General features: G+C 41.7%; 1 protein-coding gene, 1 long non-coding RNA gene and 1 pseudogene across 9 annotated transcripts in view; 2 read left to right on the forward strand and 1 right to left on the reverse strand.

The window, feature by feature from the left end:
- BCKDHB (branched chain keto acid dehydrogenase E1 subunit beta) overlaps positions 1 to 19,354 on the forward strand; it is a 295,919-nt gene that overhangs the window by 59,323 nt on the left and 217,242 nt on the right. For all 8 annotated transcript variants that reach the window (XR_002093308.2, XM_019496838.2, XM_019496836.2 and 5 more), the window contains 2 exons: positions 516 to 671; positions 13,051 to 13,159. Coding sequence is in view for 7 of the 8 variants with exons in the window: in XM_019496838.2 (XP_019352383.1) it covers positions 516 to 671; positions 13,051 to 13,159 (265 nt within the window). In the remaining variant the exon portion in view is untranslated. The remainder of the gene's footprint in view (positions 1 to 515; positions 672 to 13,050; positions 13,160 to 19,354) is intronic.
- On the reverse strand, positions 1,265 to 5,023 carry LOC132251588 (uncharacterized). The gene is made up of 3 exons (XR_009463605.1): positions 4,903 to 5,023; positions 3,385 to 3,543; positions 1,265 to 1,691 (listed from the first exon to the last, which is right to left on the reverse strand). It is a non-coding gene; the product is annotated as an uncharacterized LOC132251588 (long non-coding RNA).
- LOC132247985 (U4 spliceosomal RNA) lies at positions 13,178 to 13,306 on the forward strand (annotated as a pseudogene).

Consider the following 19,354-nt stretch of genomic DNA (forward strand, 5'->3'; position numbering starts at 1 on the left):
AATAGTACTACTGGTAGATGAGAAAGTGAACATCAAAATTTAAGATTTTACTCCCATAATTGCATGTATTTTCACAGTCATGAGTGTTGCCAACATTTACATATGTTTGAGGTCATTGGAAATGTACAAGAGTCAAGTTAAAAGCCAAAAAGAATAGGCCAAAGCAAGGCATATTAGATTAGGTACAGCATGTTCAGTAGAAATGATATGAGAGTGGGATTTAGTAAGCTTGGATTCTGTTTTCAGCTCTGTCACTTGCTTCTTGTTAGATGTTGTTTCAAACCATTATTAGGTAGTGCCTTCCTACCATTTTCTTTTAGAAAAATAGCATGTTTTTGGCAGAGAGGTGAAGAAGAACATATTATTTTCAGGATACCTTGCTGTTAACTATAAAGAAACCAGCATTGTAGGATGATCACTGTGTGTTTCTGTACACATAATTTTACATGCTCTTGGCATTAATATTGATAACGTATAGAAAAGATTTTTGAAATGGTTATTTTTCTCTCATGCAGATTGTTAATGAAGCAGCAAAATATCGGTATCGCTCTGGAGATCTCTTCAATTGTGGAAGTCTCACAATACGAGCACCTTGGGGTTGTGTAGGTCATGGTGCATTATATCATTCTCAAAGTCCAGAAGCCTTTTTTGCCCACTGTCCAGGAATAAAGGTGCAGTAAGTTTGGTTTTTTTGTTTGGTTTTTATTTGTTTTTTGGGGAAGGGGGGTCTTAATATTGTCTAACAATCCGAGCAAGCAAGACTAAATGCTGTGTTATAGAAAGAGACTAACCACTGCTTTTGAGGCTCATTCTGGATTACTTTAAGTCCTAGGCATTTGAATCTAGGCAATTTTGTTTCTGCAGACAGGTGGGAAGAGAGAAGAAATATAAAGGCAGCTAAGGCTTTTAAAATATCCTGAATCATAAATTGAATTCAAATTGGCAGAGAGATAAAGCACATCATTTTTTTAAAAACAGATTATAGATATATTAATTGAAAGCTATGCAAGAGTAGTTTTAACATGGGAAATTAAAATATTCAGCATTTGTACTACCTTAAGTTGTTCCAGATGAATGCACTGGCATTTTATATTAATATGCTGTATTGCTTATAAGACATATTAAAAATGGGTTATATGCACTGTGGTCAGTATATGGTAACTGTGGCGACTTGGCTATGCATTTTTATGCATCCATGTTCTCAGCTGTAATGTTGCGTTACAGCCTTCTACTGTAGACATCTCTTAATGTTTCAGATCCACAGCTTCTAGACTGCAATATCTTTTAGAGAAGAAAAGCAAAGAATGATCAACTTCAAACTCCTGTATTCACTTTATTCCAAAAGGCAGTATGATATTCACATGGTGGAGGGGCGAGGGTGGGACTGACTAGTTTAAGTCAGTATTTCTGTGCTAGGAGATTATTATTTGCTAGCTCTCCATTTTCCTCAAATTGCATTTTTGCATGGGTTACATGACCATCAGTCTTTTGTGTTGAAGAAATTATTCATAGTTTGATTAATGTAATAGCTTTTGAAGCAGGAGACGCATTTATATGATGTTAAAAAAAAAAATCACAGCTGTTTCTTGTTTTGTCTGATTATCTGTATATGACGTTGGTACTTCATGAGCGTCAGATTAGGTATTGTGTTTCTTTCTGGAAATCCTTACCACACCTTTCTCTCCCTTCACCTAAAAAACAAAACAAATGAACCAAATATATATAAAATAAATATATATAGTTCCTGGAAAAATAATGGAGCACATCCTCAAGAAAGCCATTTATATATGTTTGTTTGCAGCTGTGTCAGGGTGGGAATGCATTTTGTGTTTTTATGTTAGGTTTCATTATGATATCCCAGAATTGTTCCAGAGGTTTTCAAGAAATATGCCTGGTTCCACATTTGACATGAAAAACAAATCAAAATTGAAGTGTGTACAATTGTCTGTACAGCCATTTTCAGTGAGAATATATGAGGAGGAGATTGAGGTGCTCCCTGACCTCTAGGTTATTATTTTATAACTTAAACCAGGGGTTGAATGTTGATTTTGTTGTTGTTGTTGTTGCTAGGGAGGACCAAGCAGTGCAGGTGTAGGTGAAAAAAACCTTTTATGAGCACAGATCAAAGGAATTAACTGTCTGATGTTAAAGAAAAGCCAGACAGCAGTACAGGGATCAAGTAAAGTTGCTCATTACAACAAAGAATGAAATGCTGAAAATAACAAATTCTTAACTTCAAGCAGGGAGGTTGGGAATGCAGCAAAGTCAGGAAAAGAAAGGTAAATCAACAAGTTGTCACGCTCAAGAAGTCATGGCTCTTCACCCAAGATGGCCAGTTGGAAATAAATTCCTTGAAGCCAAGTCCATCTTCCTCTCAGTCTACAGTTATCTTTCTTAAATCAGAAGTTTAAACAGGCTGCTGTTTTCAGTCATATTGCTTTTTCAACCACTCTTGTCATGCAAAGAAATACTATCAAACTGATTCCCATTCATCAGAAAAGCATGTGACCATCCATCTTCAATAAAGCAGAAGGTAACCTTTAAAAGCTTTGGAGGTCATTCTAAGATTATTGCAAGTCCCTCTCTTTAGAACCACATGTCTTGGCTAAAGAATACATAGCAATATCATTATAGGTTGTTTACATAGCCTACCAGCTAGGGAATGATATCTCCCCTTTCCTTTGAAAAGAAGTCTCCTAGATTGTAAAGGGCATATTATCAGCCGAAATAGATTACAAAAAGGGCTGCTGACAAGAAATGAGTGAATAGTATATCCTACTCACGGGCAAATCTAGAGTTTTGAAAAGGGGGAAAGGGGTGCAGACAGTGTGGTGAATTCTTGCGTATAGCACAAGACACATTTTTGTCTAGTTAAAAAGAATCTAGGACCTTACTGATATGCTAGGGGCCTAAAGCTGTAGGTTTTAGTTTAGGATCAAAGCAAACAACTTTATTGCAACATGTATTAATTTGCAGTATCATCTGTTATGTAGGGAAAACACAACAAACTAGGCAAAAATAATCAGAAAATGTTTCATTAGTCCTGTAGTCATTAGAATTAGAAGCATGTATCTCAGCTTCATAAAACAAAATCTAGTCTCCTTGAGCATCTTGACACTACATTTTAGTGCTTCACTGAAAGATATTTCCACACCTGAGTTAACCTTTCTACACTTTGTAGCTAGAGTTTAAACCAGTCTGTAGAGCTGTGATATAGGAGCTACGTTATAAGGAGCCACTAACATATAGCAGAATTACAGAACAAAGGATAGCTTGATTGGTGGAATATCAAGACCATTGAAAAGGAGAGGGTTAACATCTGTAGAATGAAGAATTTAGAAGAAGTGAGAATTCTGATTATAATAAACCACGAAGCCAACTTACTCTGTATCTGCTGCCTGCATAGAATTCCTGCTGTCACTGTCAAGTAGTTGTTTTTAAATTTTGGATGGACCATGAATCAAAGGGGGTGGAACAGCACCACTGTACCCCAACTGCATCTGCCCCAATCCTATCATGGCACTTCTTAAATCTGTCTAGAAACTGGCAATGGAGAAACAATGGATGGTTGACGGTGTGAATGTTGTCAGCATTATTTCCTTGGGTTATCTTTTTTTGTTTTTCCACAAGTGATTGTCTATCTCAGAAAACAAATTTTAGAAATGTGAAAGAAAGCAAAAAATCAATATCTGAAAATGGTAGTACTTAGTCAACTGGGAGACTTTCTTCAAATTTGTGATCAGGAGATTTAATACCTGTCACAATACAAGATAGTACTTACCCATTTACCTTCCATTTATCCCTGAACTGAATAACACAGTGGGCATACTTTTAAATATTATGGAAAGTTAGGCTCTTTATATGATGTAGAAGCTGGGGGGCTGGGCAGACGCACCATGGCTGGGAGTCTTGCTAGTATGGTGGGAAGACCCCACCAGATCCCTGTCAGGGACCAACTCCTCCCTCCCTCCCTGTGATGGTGGGATCTGGGCACAGGAGAAATATGCAGCCCCAGCTTCATCTGTAGCCCCAACCCCTGCCCATGTGGGTGAGGGGAAGCTGAGGCTGTGCAATGCTGCTTAGTGGCTCAGCCATGTCTGCCATTTCTCACCCATAGCTCCCCATCAGTGACTTGAGGACCACGTAGTACCATGAACATGGTGAAAGTATAAGGGTCCGGGGCTGTTCCTGTCAAAGGTCACTAAATGGTAAGTGGTATAAATACAATTATTGGTTAACTGTTTACATCCCTACCCAGGGTCCATTCTGAGGAACACTTTCAGTTATTTAGTCCCAAACTAAAAGAGAAGGCAGTCCCTGATATGTGGCATTCCTAAGGAATAAGGAAAAAACAAGGATCACTCAGCCAATTTCAGAATAAACTGTCTATGTTGAGATTGATTTTTCTAGTTCTCTTGGCATGCATTAGGGTGGAGACACTCTGCTTCTGCTTTGGACCTCCAACCTTTTCCTTCCAGCGCCTAACTCCATTTCTGCTGTATTATACCTGCCCTGTGAGAATCCATTACTCTGAAACCAATGAGGTTGACTCAAGTTTGTAAGGAAAAACTAACAATTAACAAATCTTTTTTGTTTAGCTGTTTGGATAGGGACCAGAACCTGTGTGAGTTTTCTTCACTTAAGCACAAAAGTCTTTCAGGTTGTGTTTAATTTTCCCTAAGCCTGAGGAAGTGCGTGTGTGCCCAAAAGCTTGAAGAAAGAGATTTTTTTTTTTTTTTGCAATTTCTTAATTGGTCTAATAAAAGGTATCATCTGTGAACCAAGAGTTCTAGAGTTTTGCATTTCTTGCAGGTTGTGTGAGAGAAGGATAAGCCTCACACTGTTTAGAAAAAGGAAATGACAGAGTAAGACATTACTACATTATAATATCAAATTAAGAACCTTGAACAGGAGTCCTCCTGGGTTTCTGCCACCCCCACATGACATCTGCTAATTCTTAAAACTTGCATTCAGTTCAGAAAGTCAAGGCAGAATTTAAATGTAAACTGTCTTAACTGTCAAGGTGACACATTTCAGCTGCATTAAATCCATGCAGCATTCTTTTTAAAGCTTAAGTTCATGGTTGTCTGTAAACTATTATAGGCTGAGCTGATAGGACCATCTCTCGTTAAGGTTGCCTAACCCTGGTTTTAAAAAAATCTTTGAAGTCATGTTTTCAGAAGCTTATAAATTTGTTGAACTTAGCTTAACATCTGTTTAAAGTCTGTTTCATAGGGTCCTAGTAGACATTACTTATAAGATATGATTAAACTATAACCCAGCCACATAGTGGGGGAAAAAAAGGAACCAGCCACAAAATGATTACGCTAAAAATGTGTAATAATTTTGTGGCTGGTTCCCATTGCACCTTATATTGAACATGCAGCTAGGTGGACCACAGTGGGGCTGAGATGGGATGTGGTGTGGTCCCTGCTGGCTGCCAGCAGCTGCTAGGGACCAGAACAGGCCCCACTCCAGCCTTGGTGTGGCCTTGATGCTACCACTGATCAGCAGCTGGCTCCAGGGGCTCAAACTAGCCCAGTGGATCCCTGGAACCATCCAAGAACCAGCTGACTGTTGGGTACCTTTGCAGGGATGCACAGGGGTGCAGAGGGAGCCCAGGATCATGATTCCAGGCTTCCCCTATACTGGCAAGTAGGGTGTGATTGGGTTCTGATTGCCAATCCCAAAATCACATGCATGTGTAGTATGATAGGAGCTGCTGACAGATATTCATTTAAAGTTGCACAGGGATCCTAACAGTCATGTCTCCTTCCATGAAACATATGCAATGCAGCATGCATGATTTTGGGATTGGGGATCAAACCCCAATGGCGCCCTACTTGCCAGAGCAGGGAGAGTCTGGGATCATAGTCAGCTGGTCATTATCTCAGGCTCTCCCTGCACTGGCAAGGGTGCCTGGCAATCATTTGGTCATTGGCTAGATTGGGACCCCGCCAGGGCTCAAACTAGTTACTGTGTGATTTCTCCCAGTTGAATATAAGCTAATTGCCAGCTGGCAGGGGACATGCCAGGGTTTGAGCCCTGGTGTGGTCCTGGAGCCAGCCAATCATCTGATTGTTGGACACCAGCTATACAGGGGCCAGTTGAAGACCCCAGTGTGATCCACCCTGTCACATGTTCATTTTAAGGCATGATGGAAACTAGCTACACTGTTACACATTTTCTATGTAATAATTTTGTGGCTGGTTCAGAATTTTGTCATGCTGTAATTGCCTAAACTGGTGGTTGGGTTACACTTTAAGGGTAGGGACAGACATAACACACAAGCCAGTTTAAGTGATCAGAAACTGGCTTAAACCTGTAACAGAACAGATGTGTAGTGCACATAAACCAGCTTGAAAATGGCTGAAACTGGTTTGAGATAAGTCTGATACTACATTCAACCAGGTTTAACTGATTTGGCTCAAACTGGCTTATGCAATGTCTGTCCCAGACCCCTTGCTGTTTTAAATTATTCTGAGTCCTTCAGCATTCCAGCAGGCTTTCTGCTCCACAGCAGTGCTGGCCCCTCCCCTCTGCTCTCTGGCTGGAGCTCGGCACAGACTTCCAGGCACAGCAGGGTCTGCCAGCTTCCCTGTGCTCCCCTCCCTCTCCCCCTCCCCTCCAACACTTGCTGCTTAAGTAGAGATCCCTTCCCCCTCTCTGCCACATCAGGGACTGTAGCCAGCATGTGGTATGCTAGCTAATGCAGGTGTCTGTCTCTCCAATTTCACTGGGATAGGTAAACAGAATAGTGAACATTTAGGGCTTTTGGAGCTAATCAAAAGGTCGGCTGGTAAGCTGTTTAAGAAGTTTGAAGTGATGTGGAGAGAGGCTTTTATTTTGCTAATTGGGTGATAAAGACTGTTATCAGTGCCCCCCACCCCTGGCTGGCTTGCTCAGGGGGCTGATAACGGTTTCCTGCAGAAGTATGACAAAGCAGGGAGGGAGATTGAAAAGCTCTGTATCATCAACAGATGCATGAACTGAACACTCCCCCTTGCCTCAGAGTACTAGCAGGGGGCTGGGGGCTGGCAACACTCCAGCCCCTTGAGCAGCCAGTGGTGAAAATCCTGGAACCATGCAGGCAGACATCCTAATGAGAGAGTCCTGATGGAGCCTGGCCATGCACCCTGCTTAGCTCAACTCCCTGCAGAAGAGAAGGGAGGGCTGTTCTAGTGTAGCAGAAAGCCCCCTTTTCCTCTTGTCTGCATTTGCTCTCCCCTCTTTGGATAGGTTTCTCTTTTTCTACCTTTTCTTCCTTCCTCTCTCTCTCACTTTAAGTTAAGGAATTGTGTTTTAAAATTTGTGTGTGTGCATTTTGTATCTCCCCTTGCATTTTGGTATTTTTATCTATTTGTGTGCCATGGCATTTGTAGCTTATATTTTATACTCCTCACCTTTCAACTAAATGTGTTTTAGTAAGTTATACATTGTAACAATGGTAACAAGGGCAGGAATCAAACTGTCGTTCTCTGTATCAGGCGGGCCCCTGAAAGAGTGAGTGAATCAGTGATTGAATGTGTAACAAGGTAGCACACAGCAATTAACACGGGGGAAGCTGCAGATCAGGCAACAGAAGAACTCAATAGAAGACAATGTAGCAACCGGGAAATCTCTAAACATCACTGATCAAGGGCTAGAAGCCCTGGCCTGAGTTAATCAACGTCAGGGACCAATTTTTGGGCTGAGTATCTCCAGATCAACTGCTCCCAGAGCCCTATTCAAAATTCATCAACGGACTCCCAAACCTGCACGTACATGCAGATGACCCCTGGGGCTGACAGATGCCGTCCAGTAGCCACCGGGGCGGGGGGGGGGGGAGAAGTCCCACGAGGGTCAATGACCCCTGGATTGGGCAAACCTGAAAACTGGGGAGTCACCAAAGTCTGCCAAGGACAGATAAAAGGCAGTGAAAAGTGACCCTCAGTGGTGCCCTCTTGATCTCCAACTCGACCAGACCTGTCCAGCCAGAAGGACCAGCCGGCGACCCCCTTCTGGAAGATAACACCACGCTAAAAGAAGCCTCAACGACAGACTCCAGCACTTGTAGGATATGTATACCTGACTCTGTAGCCTGCTACTGTGTGTATATGTGTGCGTGTGTGTGTGTGTGTGGGGACCAGCCCCAAGGTTTATGATTACAGTGTTTCAATCTGCCTAATAAACTAGAATTTTAAGGTTCCCGAGTTGGACATTTGTAGCCAACACTAGCACCCTTTGGCTTCTAGCCTGATCCACTGTAGGCATGTGCCTGAATTTCCTCAGTCCAGAGAGAATGTCTGTCCAGTTCATCCTAGTCAGGTTAGACTAACCTGCAAAGATTGAATCAATTCAGGCTCCAGCTTTTTGGATGTCTGTCCCTACCCTAAGACTCTAACTGGTTAATGGGTGGCTCAGTGTAATATATGTCAGAGGCCTAAATTTGTATGCTCAATCACAGTTTTGATGTATTCCTAATGTCTGAGTGTTTTGACTTAATACCTGGCTGTTTTAGCATAGATTATTGTGTAACCTTGTGAAATATACAAACACATTTTTCCATGTAGTAGAGATTATGCCTTTTATTTTTCCTCTTAAAAGGAAAAGCACTCTTCCCCTGCACTCTCCTTCCTAATAACTAGGTATTAGTGGGGGGAGTATTGAAACTAAGGGACACCTCCTGGTGGTTAGAGAGCTGGCTGCAGGGGAATCTGTACTCAGGCTTTTCAAACCAGTACAAAGAGATTTTTTGTTGATTGTGCTGAAAGACTAATCCAGATTTTGTATAACATAACTAGATTCAGGTGATAGCTGAGAATTCCAGGCTTGAATACATTTTAGTTTAATATAAGTATGATTTTTCAGTTATTATTGTATAAATTAAAGACCCATTAGCAACATTAAAAACAGACATGCTAGCAGGTGACACTTGGATAGGAAGAAGAAAATCTATAGTTCTGTAAAAATGTCAAGTAAAAGTATTATTTTCCCTCAGTTAGGCTTATGCTGCAGTGTTCCTTAATATGTAGACATGTGCTTTGTGAGAGGCTTAGTGTTTGTGTTGTAAGGGCTGAGTGTTGGGCAACATCAAGGAGCCTAGAATGGTTGTCACTGGGTCTGTGTATCAAGGCAGGTGAAAGATTAAGGGTCATACCGAGGGGTTCAGAGCTAGGTGATTTTCAAGAAAATACTACTTGCATGCAAGGCCTTTAAATGGCCAGGCAACTTCCTATTTCATGCGTAGTATGGACCAATGAGAAAGAAAAATAGGATAGCCAAGTAGGTCACAGGTGCCTGTGGATGTGCCATCCTACTGCAGGTGAGGCTAAGTCCTCCTGCAAGTGAAGATAAGTTGTTACCAATAGGGTCCAATGATATTTATTGAGACCAGTATGGCATCATTTGCTCTTCACATTTGTGTCTGCTCACTGTTATGGCTGTATTAATATCAACTTGGTAGGTTCTTCAGTGTGTATCTGTAATAAATATGTAGAAAAATGTACATAGTATCTAGCATCTGCCAGTTTTGAAAAGGTCACCCTGTAACCTTCTCATGCAGAATTTAAAGGTCCCTGTGATAAGAGGATCCCTATATTTTTTTGCTTTGAAATTGTATAGTAAATTGTCCCTTCTTAACTAAGATCTTTGAGACATTCTTGATCTGAATTAAAATAAATTTCCTTATATGAATATGTATACTGAACATTGTTCTCCAAGCTAACCCAAACTCAAATGGCATCCTAGCATCAAGAAGATATAATGACATTGTGAAAGAAAGTTACTTGCTACTCTGAGAAAGGGATCATTTATCTAAAAATAACTAAATTTGATGTTGCTAAAGTAACCATATTGTGTAAATGTGTCTAAGTTTGGATTCAAAATAAAACAATTGAAATTCTGTGGTTAACCTCTGTCAACAGGACTTTATTTTCTAATTCAGCGCAAGCAAAGTTAACATTACTGGATGCATCTACACGTGCAATTCATGTGAAGCAATAAACTCTGGAGCAGTTTAAGCCAGAGTAAATTGCTCCTGGATGCAGTGTCTACACATGTGCCCAGGACAGCAACAATTTGAGCTGGGGCAGAGCAGGCCTTGGTTTGCGGGAGGCCTTGGGGATCAGTCCTGGGCTCTGGGTGGCAGTGTTGGGCTGCAGGGGGGTTGGCTGGGGCACAATAGCTATGTGCTGCTGTGTGTGCAAGAGTGCTGTAGCTATGTGGTTAGGCAGCAGGCAGGAGTTTGGCCCCTGCTGGCTGGGCTGACTTTTCACAATTTATATCTGCAGTAAGTGTCTACACATGTGTTTTATCACAGTTAATTACTCTGCTGTAAGATAGTCCTGTCCCTTATTAGTCCTGTCCCTGAGTACTGCCCACTCCGGGCTGGCCTGTTCATGATGAGCAGCAGCAGCTGGGCAGAAGCTGTTGGTGGGCAGGGGGAAAAGCAGCACCCCCCCCCCGCCCTTGCTGCTGCCAGGCCCTTTTGCTGCAGTTGTCCAGAGACCGCAACTGGGCTGTGGCTCCTCTTTGCAGCAGTCACCACTGCCAAGAGCCCTGCCTCCGGGCCACCCAGTGTGGTAGCAGAGAGGGGTCTGAGGGCAGCATGGGCTTCTGGTAGCTGCAGCAAGAAGGGCCTGGCAGCAGCAAGGGTGATGGAGAGGTGGCCTCTTTTGCCCTGCCCCCAGCAACAGCTTTTGCCCAGTCACTGCCTCTCATTATGGGTGGGGTGGGCCAGTGCAGAGCAAGCACAAGCCTGACCAGGGCCAGGGCTTTGCTTGTGGGTCCTGGGCTGTTCCAGAGCTGGTCCACTCTGTCAAGGGTGGGATGGGATCAGGAACGGAGCTGTGTACGTGGGTCCAGCTGGTCTAGAGCTGGTCTGCTCCAGCTGGGGCGAATCTGGAGTGGGTGCAGGGCAGGCAGGGGCTGAGGCTGTGTGCTCAGCTGATACTGGGCCCTGGTGGAGGCAGCAGTGGCAGAGAGGAACCACAGGGCCTGTGGGGGGGGGGGGGGGAGGGGCGGTACTGATGCTGACTGTCCTGCAACAGCTCTCCCAAACTGCCTACGTGGCCCATGGGCCCAAATAATTGTCCACCCTTAGTCTAGCTCCATCCTTTTTGTAACTACCCTTCAGGTAGTTAAAGGCTGTTATTAAATCCCCCCTCAGTCTTCTCTTCTCCAAAATAAATAAGACCACCAGTTTCCTCAGCTTCTCCTCATAAATCGTTAACTGATTTTCTTTTTTTCACTTCACCTCCCTTTCCCCCACCCTCCTTCCCATTCCTTTTAAAACCTGGTGGGAATTACATGGGTCTTTCCCCAAAGCTCTCCACTTAGGGCAAGGTTCTTCCTGTCAGTTTTGATCCTAGCTGTCTAGTACTCTGGTCACCAGGGGAAAGAATGCCTCTGATAAAATAAGCTTATGAAATGGGCTTGAACCTCTGGATCAGTGGTTCTCAACTTTTTTAAACACAGGGCACCCCTCCATAGACTCAAGGCACCCTTTGGAAATATCACCTCTTAGCTTTCCCTCGTTTTGTTCATTATGGAAAACAAATAGACCAATCCTTTTGTTGCAAGACCTTAACAGGTCAGAATATTTTTGACGTTATGGATTCCTACTTGAAATGTCTGGGATTATCTTGTGAATTACACGTAGGTGTTTGTTTACTTAACAGCACCAATATTGCGTGGCATCCCTAACCTCCTCGAAAGGATCACAGTGCTGTGGTACCCTGGTTGAAGATGATTGTCTTGGGTAATCCTGGATAATTGTTCTACTTTACTCCCTGATCAACTGTATTTAAAACTCCATTTTATTTCTCCTGCCAAGTAAATGATGATAATTTACAGTCCACTGGATGGTCCCTTAAAAACTGTTGCTTGTGGGGGTCTTCTGATGTCTAAAGAACTGTAAAAACTGAAGCAGTCTTTACATTGAGTGGAAGAAAATATTTTTCCAGAACCAGAAAAGACTTCTGTAAGATAATTTGACTTCACTACACCTGTTAGTGTGATCTCCAAGTAATGAGTTCTCAGCCTAAGATTGATATTGTCTTTTTTCCCTTTCTATAAAATATGGAACAAGAAATTTCACTAATTTTTGTTGTTGTGCTACTTTTGAGTAAAATGCAAATGTACTTTTAATATCATTTATGTTTCATGTATTAATCATGTATTAATCCATCCTGAATGTACTATACTTTTAGTATAAAAGTTGCAGCTTTTACAGTAATAATATACAAATTGTATATTAAAACACAGAGGCCGAATCTCCATGTGCCTCCCATGACACAATTGTTACTGCGCTCTCATTTATTACTTGCATTAGAAAGTACTAAATAATGGTTCAGTAACAGCTGTTACTGCGCCATCCCAGCAGTGCATGGTTATTTTTAGCAGCTGCATCACCATAATGATGCTCTATTGCGAGGTAGCTTGTTGCTATGGCAATGTAGCGTTGGCATCACAGTTTGTCCCTACTGACGCTAGGTCACTATAGCTTATTGCTACAGCGACCTAGCGTCTTGTGTAGAGAACCTCTTTTTTGTTAAATTTAAAAGAAAATTCCTCAGTAAGTTTAGCAAAACTTTTAATGTTATGCCCAACTTTAAATCCCACTGAGGTTGCTGACTAGGGATTCAGTTAGTTTAATGCACCTTTATGTCTTTTCCTGAATGGTGGCATTCATATTGATTAAATGTTTTGGTTGTTGTAAGTAATTCTTGTGTGCTTAGGGAAAAAAATGGAAAAAGATGGATGGAAACGTAGCAATAATTGAAGTTTTTTTGCATCTACTGATTGTTTGGCAAATGCTCAGATGAAAGTCCTGCATTGTATTTTCTTGATATTCTGCAGGGTATTGCTTATCGTAAGTTTTGTACTGGGTACCACAAAGGTGCTTCATTACATAAAAATAGCAACATTTCTTAGGGCAATTTTGATCTCTAAACAGTGACTGCTGGCCTTGATTGGCTTTTATAAATGATCATCTGTCTACACCTGTTCATTATCTCTGTGTTACCTAATCCCTGTATAGTTGAATTATTTTTCAAAATTATTTTACAGGTTGTTATTCCAAGAAGTCCTGTCCAGGCCAAAGGATTGTTACTGTCATGCATAGAAGATAAAAACCCCTGCATATTCTTTGAACCTAAAATACTTTACAGAGCAGCAGGTAAAAAGGTTTCCTTTTATATATATGGTAGTATTGTAGCCAATGAGGCCCAGCTGAGGCGCGATTATTGCTAGTTGAAAACTTTTCTAATACAATGTAGTTTATAGTATGAACATAATGTAAGTAAATGCATGCTTAGTTCATGTAGCTTAATTTTTAAAACAGCCATCACTTGTATTTATTTTGTGTCTTTATTTTGCATATACAAAATTCAGAGTGTTCTTACAGACACTTTTCAACTATTGGCCAGATTTTAAAATTTGAATGCCGAAGTTAAGTATTTTAGGCCGGATCCATCTTCCACTGACTTCAATTTCTTCGATGCTTAAATAAGCATCCTGATTTTCCTAGAGAATTCATAGAATCATAGAAAATTAAGTTTGAAAGGGGCATCAGGAGGTCATCTAGTCCAACCCCTGCTCAAAGCAGAACTGTCCCCAAATATATCATTTTAGCCAAGGCTTTTCTAGCCAGGTCTTGAAAAACTCCAAGGATGGAGAGTCCACAACCTCTGTGGGTAACTACCACATATATTATCAATGATGTACTTATTAAACCACTACGTTTACTATTAAAGTCAGAGAGCTGTTTAGTTTTCATTATCCCTGAATTCAGGTCAGTTTTTATCCTATTTTTGTTTGTTGAGAAGTGTTATGTACATACTTATTTTCTTTTAAACAGATGCTGTGAACTTAAAAATCACACTTTTGCCTGATAATGCTTTATATGATATTAGTGCGAGCAATGACTAATGTTACAATATCTGAAAGAGATGCCAGGCTTATTTTTTCTATAACAGTTAGCTTAACTTATTTTGCTCAAGTAAGAATAAGTGTGAAAACTGTGGAACAGTTCTTGAATTTTGTGATTAAGTTGGCAATTGATGAGCCATTGTTAACTCCATAGCATGGCTAGGGGCGGGCAAGTGGGCTGCTAGTCCCCGGCACCAATTTTAGAGGTGGCACCAGAATGGAAACCTCTGGGACGCTTCCCTGAAGGAGTTAAGATGATTTAACAATAGATGGAAACTAGGCTTTTAACTGAAATATATTGGCCTTGGGTGGGTATTGAGGAAAATATGTCAATCACCTTTTCAGCTAGTTAATCTTTGCAAAGATAAAATCATCTCCCTTTCACTTCTCTCTACCTGAAATTGCTTCTCAGGCACATTAGCATTTTTTTGCTCTTAGAATTTCTGAGAGAATCATTAGGAGAACAGGGATGTAATCTGTAGTACACAATGTTTGAAACGCACAGATTATGTCACTTACTGGACATTCCTTAAGATAGTTTGTGCTCCTCTCTTTCCTTCACTAACATGATGTAATACAGGCTTCTTTCACATACTGAAGGTTAAGGGCTTTGCTGCTGCTTGACTGCTTTTTTTTACCAGGTTGCTCATTTCCTTCTCTTATGTGTTTGTTCATCTTTCAGGCCTTTTTTTAGCTCTTGGAGGGTGGATCAGTTCAGAGAAAGGGGGGGATCAATGGTAGACTCTAGGGCTAGGGACAGACATTCCACACAAACCAGTTTAAGTGATCAGAGCCTGGTTTAAATGTGTAATAGAACATATGTTCAGTGCACATAAACCAGTTTGAACATGGTTACAACTGGTTTTGTTGGGCCCCAGCTCAAGTCTGGGTTCGTGCCCGGTATGCAAAGGCCAATAAAGATACCAGGGGTGAAAGTATAAAAATGATTTATTGCTAGCAATAAAAGGTGCAAGCGGAATAATCTCCCAAGACAAGCACAAGCACATTCAATACTGAGCCCCTTATATACCAGAGGTTGAATCTTCATAAGCATCCTTGTTTGCTAATTGGTTATAAAGGAGTGACGCAAGGAGTTCTTTACTGAGCATGTCTCTATACCTGTGTTTTAGCTATGTATCTCATTAACGTACATATATGTTCCATTAGCATATATCTTCCCCGCCTCGGGGTGTGATTTTTAGTATTTTAATGAGCTCTTTGCTCCAGTACTTCTGATTCTGTTTTTTGTTTTCAAGCTTCCTCTATCTAAGACTGTCTGCCCCTTATCATTGCAGATGGGCATTCGACACACAACATTCACTTTTGCTTAGGCTTTGCATAATAGTTTCTAGGTCAAACCTTACATTTCCCTCATCTGAAGCATTTATAATTATTATTAATTATGATTGCTCCATTCAATTTGACTTAACACAAATCTAGTATTCTCAGCTTTCTTTTTTTGCAAAATCATTTGATTTACCTTAGGCCTGAAGATAGATGCGATACAAACCGGTATACAATGGATACAGAAACAGATCATAATCTCTATAAAGCAAAATAGAATAACCATACAAAACAACTGCTTCAACCATCCAAAATTGGGAAGCCAGGAAGTTAACCAGGAAAAGTCTAAGCCAGATGTTTCTTTCAATGTCTGTGTCAATCGTTGTAAGGCACCAATTTTGTCTTCAATTAGCACAGAATTATCAGTGAGGTTGAAGCAGCACATTCCTTTTAAGGTTTCACACCCCAGATTGTGTCGTAACAAGAGATAATCAATAGCGGCTCTATTCTCTAAGACAGCGTCCCTTAGTTGTTTTTGTTCAGCATTCAAGGCTGAGAGCGCTCGAGATGTAGCATTTAGTCCTTTTGCTAAAACACAGGCTACTGCATTAAGATTTCTGCTATTACTTACAGCAAGACCCGGAACCCCCACTATAGATGCAGCTAATGCTATGTATTCTGCCTTAGATAATAGTCCAGGGGAATCATTCTCGTCACAATCAGCAGTGAGAGTAGTGTATGCTCGTTTAAACCTCCCACCAAGAGGGGTTTGTTCAGTGTGCATTAGGTCAGACTTCCTTGGAAGAGCTGCAGTTACCCGGGCAATGGTGCATGGTCCCCCAGCAGCATTTGCTGGAAGGTATGAATATATCATTCTCCCGCAGGCCAGAAACCATCCTCGAGGAAGGATGGTATGTGTATATACATAGGATATTTGACTGGTCTTATTACAGAAGATTTTTCTACCTTGGTTCAATTTAAAGCAATTACTGGTACAATTCACTATTAAGAAACATTCAGAAGCATTAGCTGTTGCCTGAACCCGTACAGAAAACATGTCTCTGCTTTTCTCTTTTACAATAGTCCCCCACTTATATATATCCTGATATGTATTTTCCTTCTTTACATCTTTCAGCATAGTATAATTCTGTAAAATTTTCAAAGGGGTAGGTACTGCAATTAAGTATGAGGTAAAAACCAGATGAGCATTGATCCCTCCTGCCAAGCAGAAGTCTGTTCTATTTAATATTTCCCGGGCCAGATAAATCCAGACATTTTCCTGAGGGTCAAATTCTTGTGGTAAAAGATTTTCCCCTCCTATAAGTAGGAGTGGACAAATTAGGGTGCCCCACACTAAAACCTTGAACAATTTCATAATAAGGCTTGTAAAACTTGATCAAAGATTGACAAATTATTCAAAGTTCCTTTCTTTTGAATAGGAATTTTAAGTCCCTTATTGGCTCCACCTTCCACTGTTCTCTGCCTCCGATCCCGGAGTTTGCAGGAGTTTCTTCTTGTTCTGGTTCAGCCACCGGCTTTAGGCGACTGGAATGTATCCAAGTCTTGATTCCTTCGAGCTTTGCTGCCGTTGGGGTCGTTAAAGGTACTCTATACGGGCCCTTCCATCTGGCTCGAAGTGGTTCCTCGTTCCAATCTTTCACAAGAGCGTAACTTCCAGGTAATAATTGATTTTCCGGGGTAGGAGACTGGTTCTGTGTCTGCAGCACGTCCCGTACCTGCTGATGAATGGAAGACAAAACAGAAACCAAAGACCATACATATTCTCTAATCATTCCTTCTCCTAAAACATGTAACTGTTGTTCAGTACCCATGGGCAGACTCAGAGGGTAAGGCTTACCATACATTATTTCAAATGGGCTTAATCCCAATTTAGAATGTGGTGCGACCCTTACTCGCAACAGGGCCAAGGGTAGGGCCTCTGGCCATTTGAGTCGAGCTTCTTGGCAAATCTTTGCAAGGTGTCTTTTTAAGGTCTGATTCATACGTTCCACTTTTCCACTGGACTGGGGTCTCCAAGGGGTGTGTAAATGCCAGCTGATTCCCAGGAACTCAGAAACCTTTTGAGTAATTTGTGCAATGAAATGGGGGCCATTGTCTGACCCTATTCCTTTTGGAAGTCCGAAGCGAGGTATGATTTCTCGTAGGAGTGCCTTGACCACCTCTCGGGCTTGGGCAGTCCGACATGGGAAGCACTCAACCCAATTAGAGAAAGTGTCCACAAAGACAAGGAGATATCTCATCCCCTGTTGCCGGGGTAACTCAGTAAAATCCACCTGCCATTCTTCTCCTGGCCCATTGCCTATTCTCTGATGTCCTGAAGTTTCTTTTCTCCCTCCTTTTGGGTTATTTCTCTGGCAGACCTCACATGTCTCTGATACCTTCTTGGCAGCCTCTCTTAATCCCACTCCAGTTACATAGTGACTGATCCACCTTATCAGGGCCTTGGGTCCATAGTGGGTGCCATGATGAGCTCTCTTCACTACCACATGAACCCAGGCAGCTGGGATGATAATGCGGCCATCCTTTGCTACTAGCCACCCGTGCTCCCCCTTCTTTGCTTGAAACTCTCTTATCAATTGTTTGTCTCTTTCCCCGTACTGTGGTGTCACAGGCTGGTATAAGTCTGGGAGGAGAGGTAACAGATTACTTACTTCGGGCAGCAAGTCTGTCTGAGGTTTTTTAGCTGCTTTCTTTGCTGTAGCGTCAGCAAATCGATTACCTTTTGTGGATGAATCATCATTTTTCTTTTGATGAGCTTTGCAGTGCATTATCGCTACTTGTTTTGGTTCCCAGACTGCCTTAAGGAGGGCTTTTATCTGCTTGCTATGTTTAATGCCTGTTCCTTTTGAATCAAGTAGACCTCGCTCTTTCCATAGTGCTCCGTGAGCATGTAAAACAAGGAAAACATATTTAGAGTCAGTATAAATATTGACAGTTTTGTTGGCCGCCAATTGCAAAGCCCGAGTCATAGCAGTGAGTTCAGCCTTTTGAGCTGAAACAGATGGGTTTAAAGGTCCTGCTTTTATCACATTCTGTGTAGTCACGATAGCGTATCCGGATTTTTGAATTCCATTCTCTATACTCGAGCTGCCATCAGTGTAAAACTCCAGGTCAGCTTTTTCAAGAGGTCTGTCTCTCAAATTTGGTCTTGAAGAATAAACAGTTTCCAATGTTTGCAAACAGTCATGCACAAGATCTGGTGTGTCACCCATAGATGGCAACAGTGTTGCTGGATTTACATTGCGAGAAATGGCTAATTTTATTTCAGGCTTATCTAGGAGGATGGCCTGATATCGAGCCATTCGTCCCAGAGTTAACCAGTTCCCTCCTTTCTGTTCCAAGACTGTAAGTACCGCATGAGGAATATATACAATCATTTCATGGCCTAGGGTTAATTTTTCAGCTTCTTGTATTAGCAGACAGGTAGCAGCAACAGCCCGGAGACAAGCAGGCCATCCACATGACACAAAGTCTAATTTTTTTGAAAAATATGCCACTGGTCGTTGCCAGCTACCCAATTTCTGTGTTAAGACTCCCACGGCTACCCCACCTCGGTCATGCACAAAAAGGGAAAAAGGCTTACTCATGTCCGGTAGTCCTAAGGCAGGTGCTTCAATGAGAGCCTGCTTTAACTGGCAGAATGCTTGCTCACACTCTTCAGTCCATTCGAGTACCTTTTCATCTCCGTGTGTTGCCTCATATAGAGGTTTTGCAATAACCCCAAAATTTGGAATCCAAATCCTGCAAAAACCTACTGTACCTAAAAATCCTCGTAGTTGTTTCTTTGTTATTGGGGGTGCCAGCCGGCATATAGCTTCTTTTCTTTCAGGCAACAGGGCTCTCTGACCAGGCTGTAATTCAAATCCCAAATATGTGACCTTCTGGGATATGGGCTGCATCTTTTTCCTGGAAACGCGATACCCTTGTTGACCCAGAAAATTAAGGAGGCAAATTGTTCCTTCCAGGCAGCTTGCTTCAGTGGTGGCTGTTAAAAGCAAGTCATCTACATATTGCAAAAGAGCACAGGACAGTGGCAATTCTAGCCTGCGTAAATCCTTGCTTAATGCATTGCCAAATAAGGTTGGGCTGTTTTTAAATCCTTGGGGTAAAACAGTCCAGCACAACTGAGTCTTAATGC

Source organism: Alligator mississippiensis, chromosome 1 (genome assembly GCF_030867095.1).
Source record: "Alligator mississippiensis isolate rAllMis1 chromosome 1, rAllMis1, whole genome shotgun sequence".
Classification (NCBI taxonomy): domain Eukaryota; kingdom Metazoa; phylum Chordata; order Crocodylia; family Alligatoridae; genus Alligator; species Alligator mississippiensis.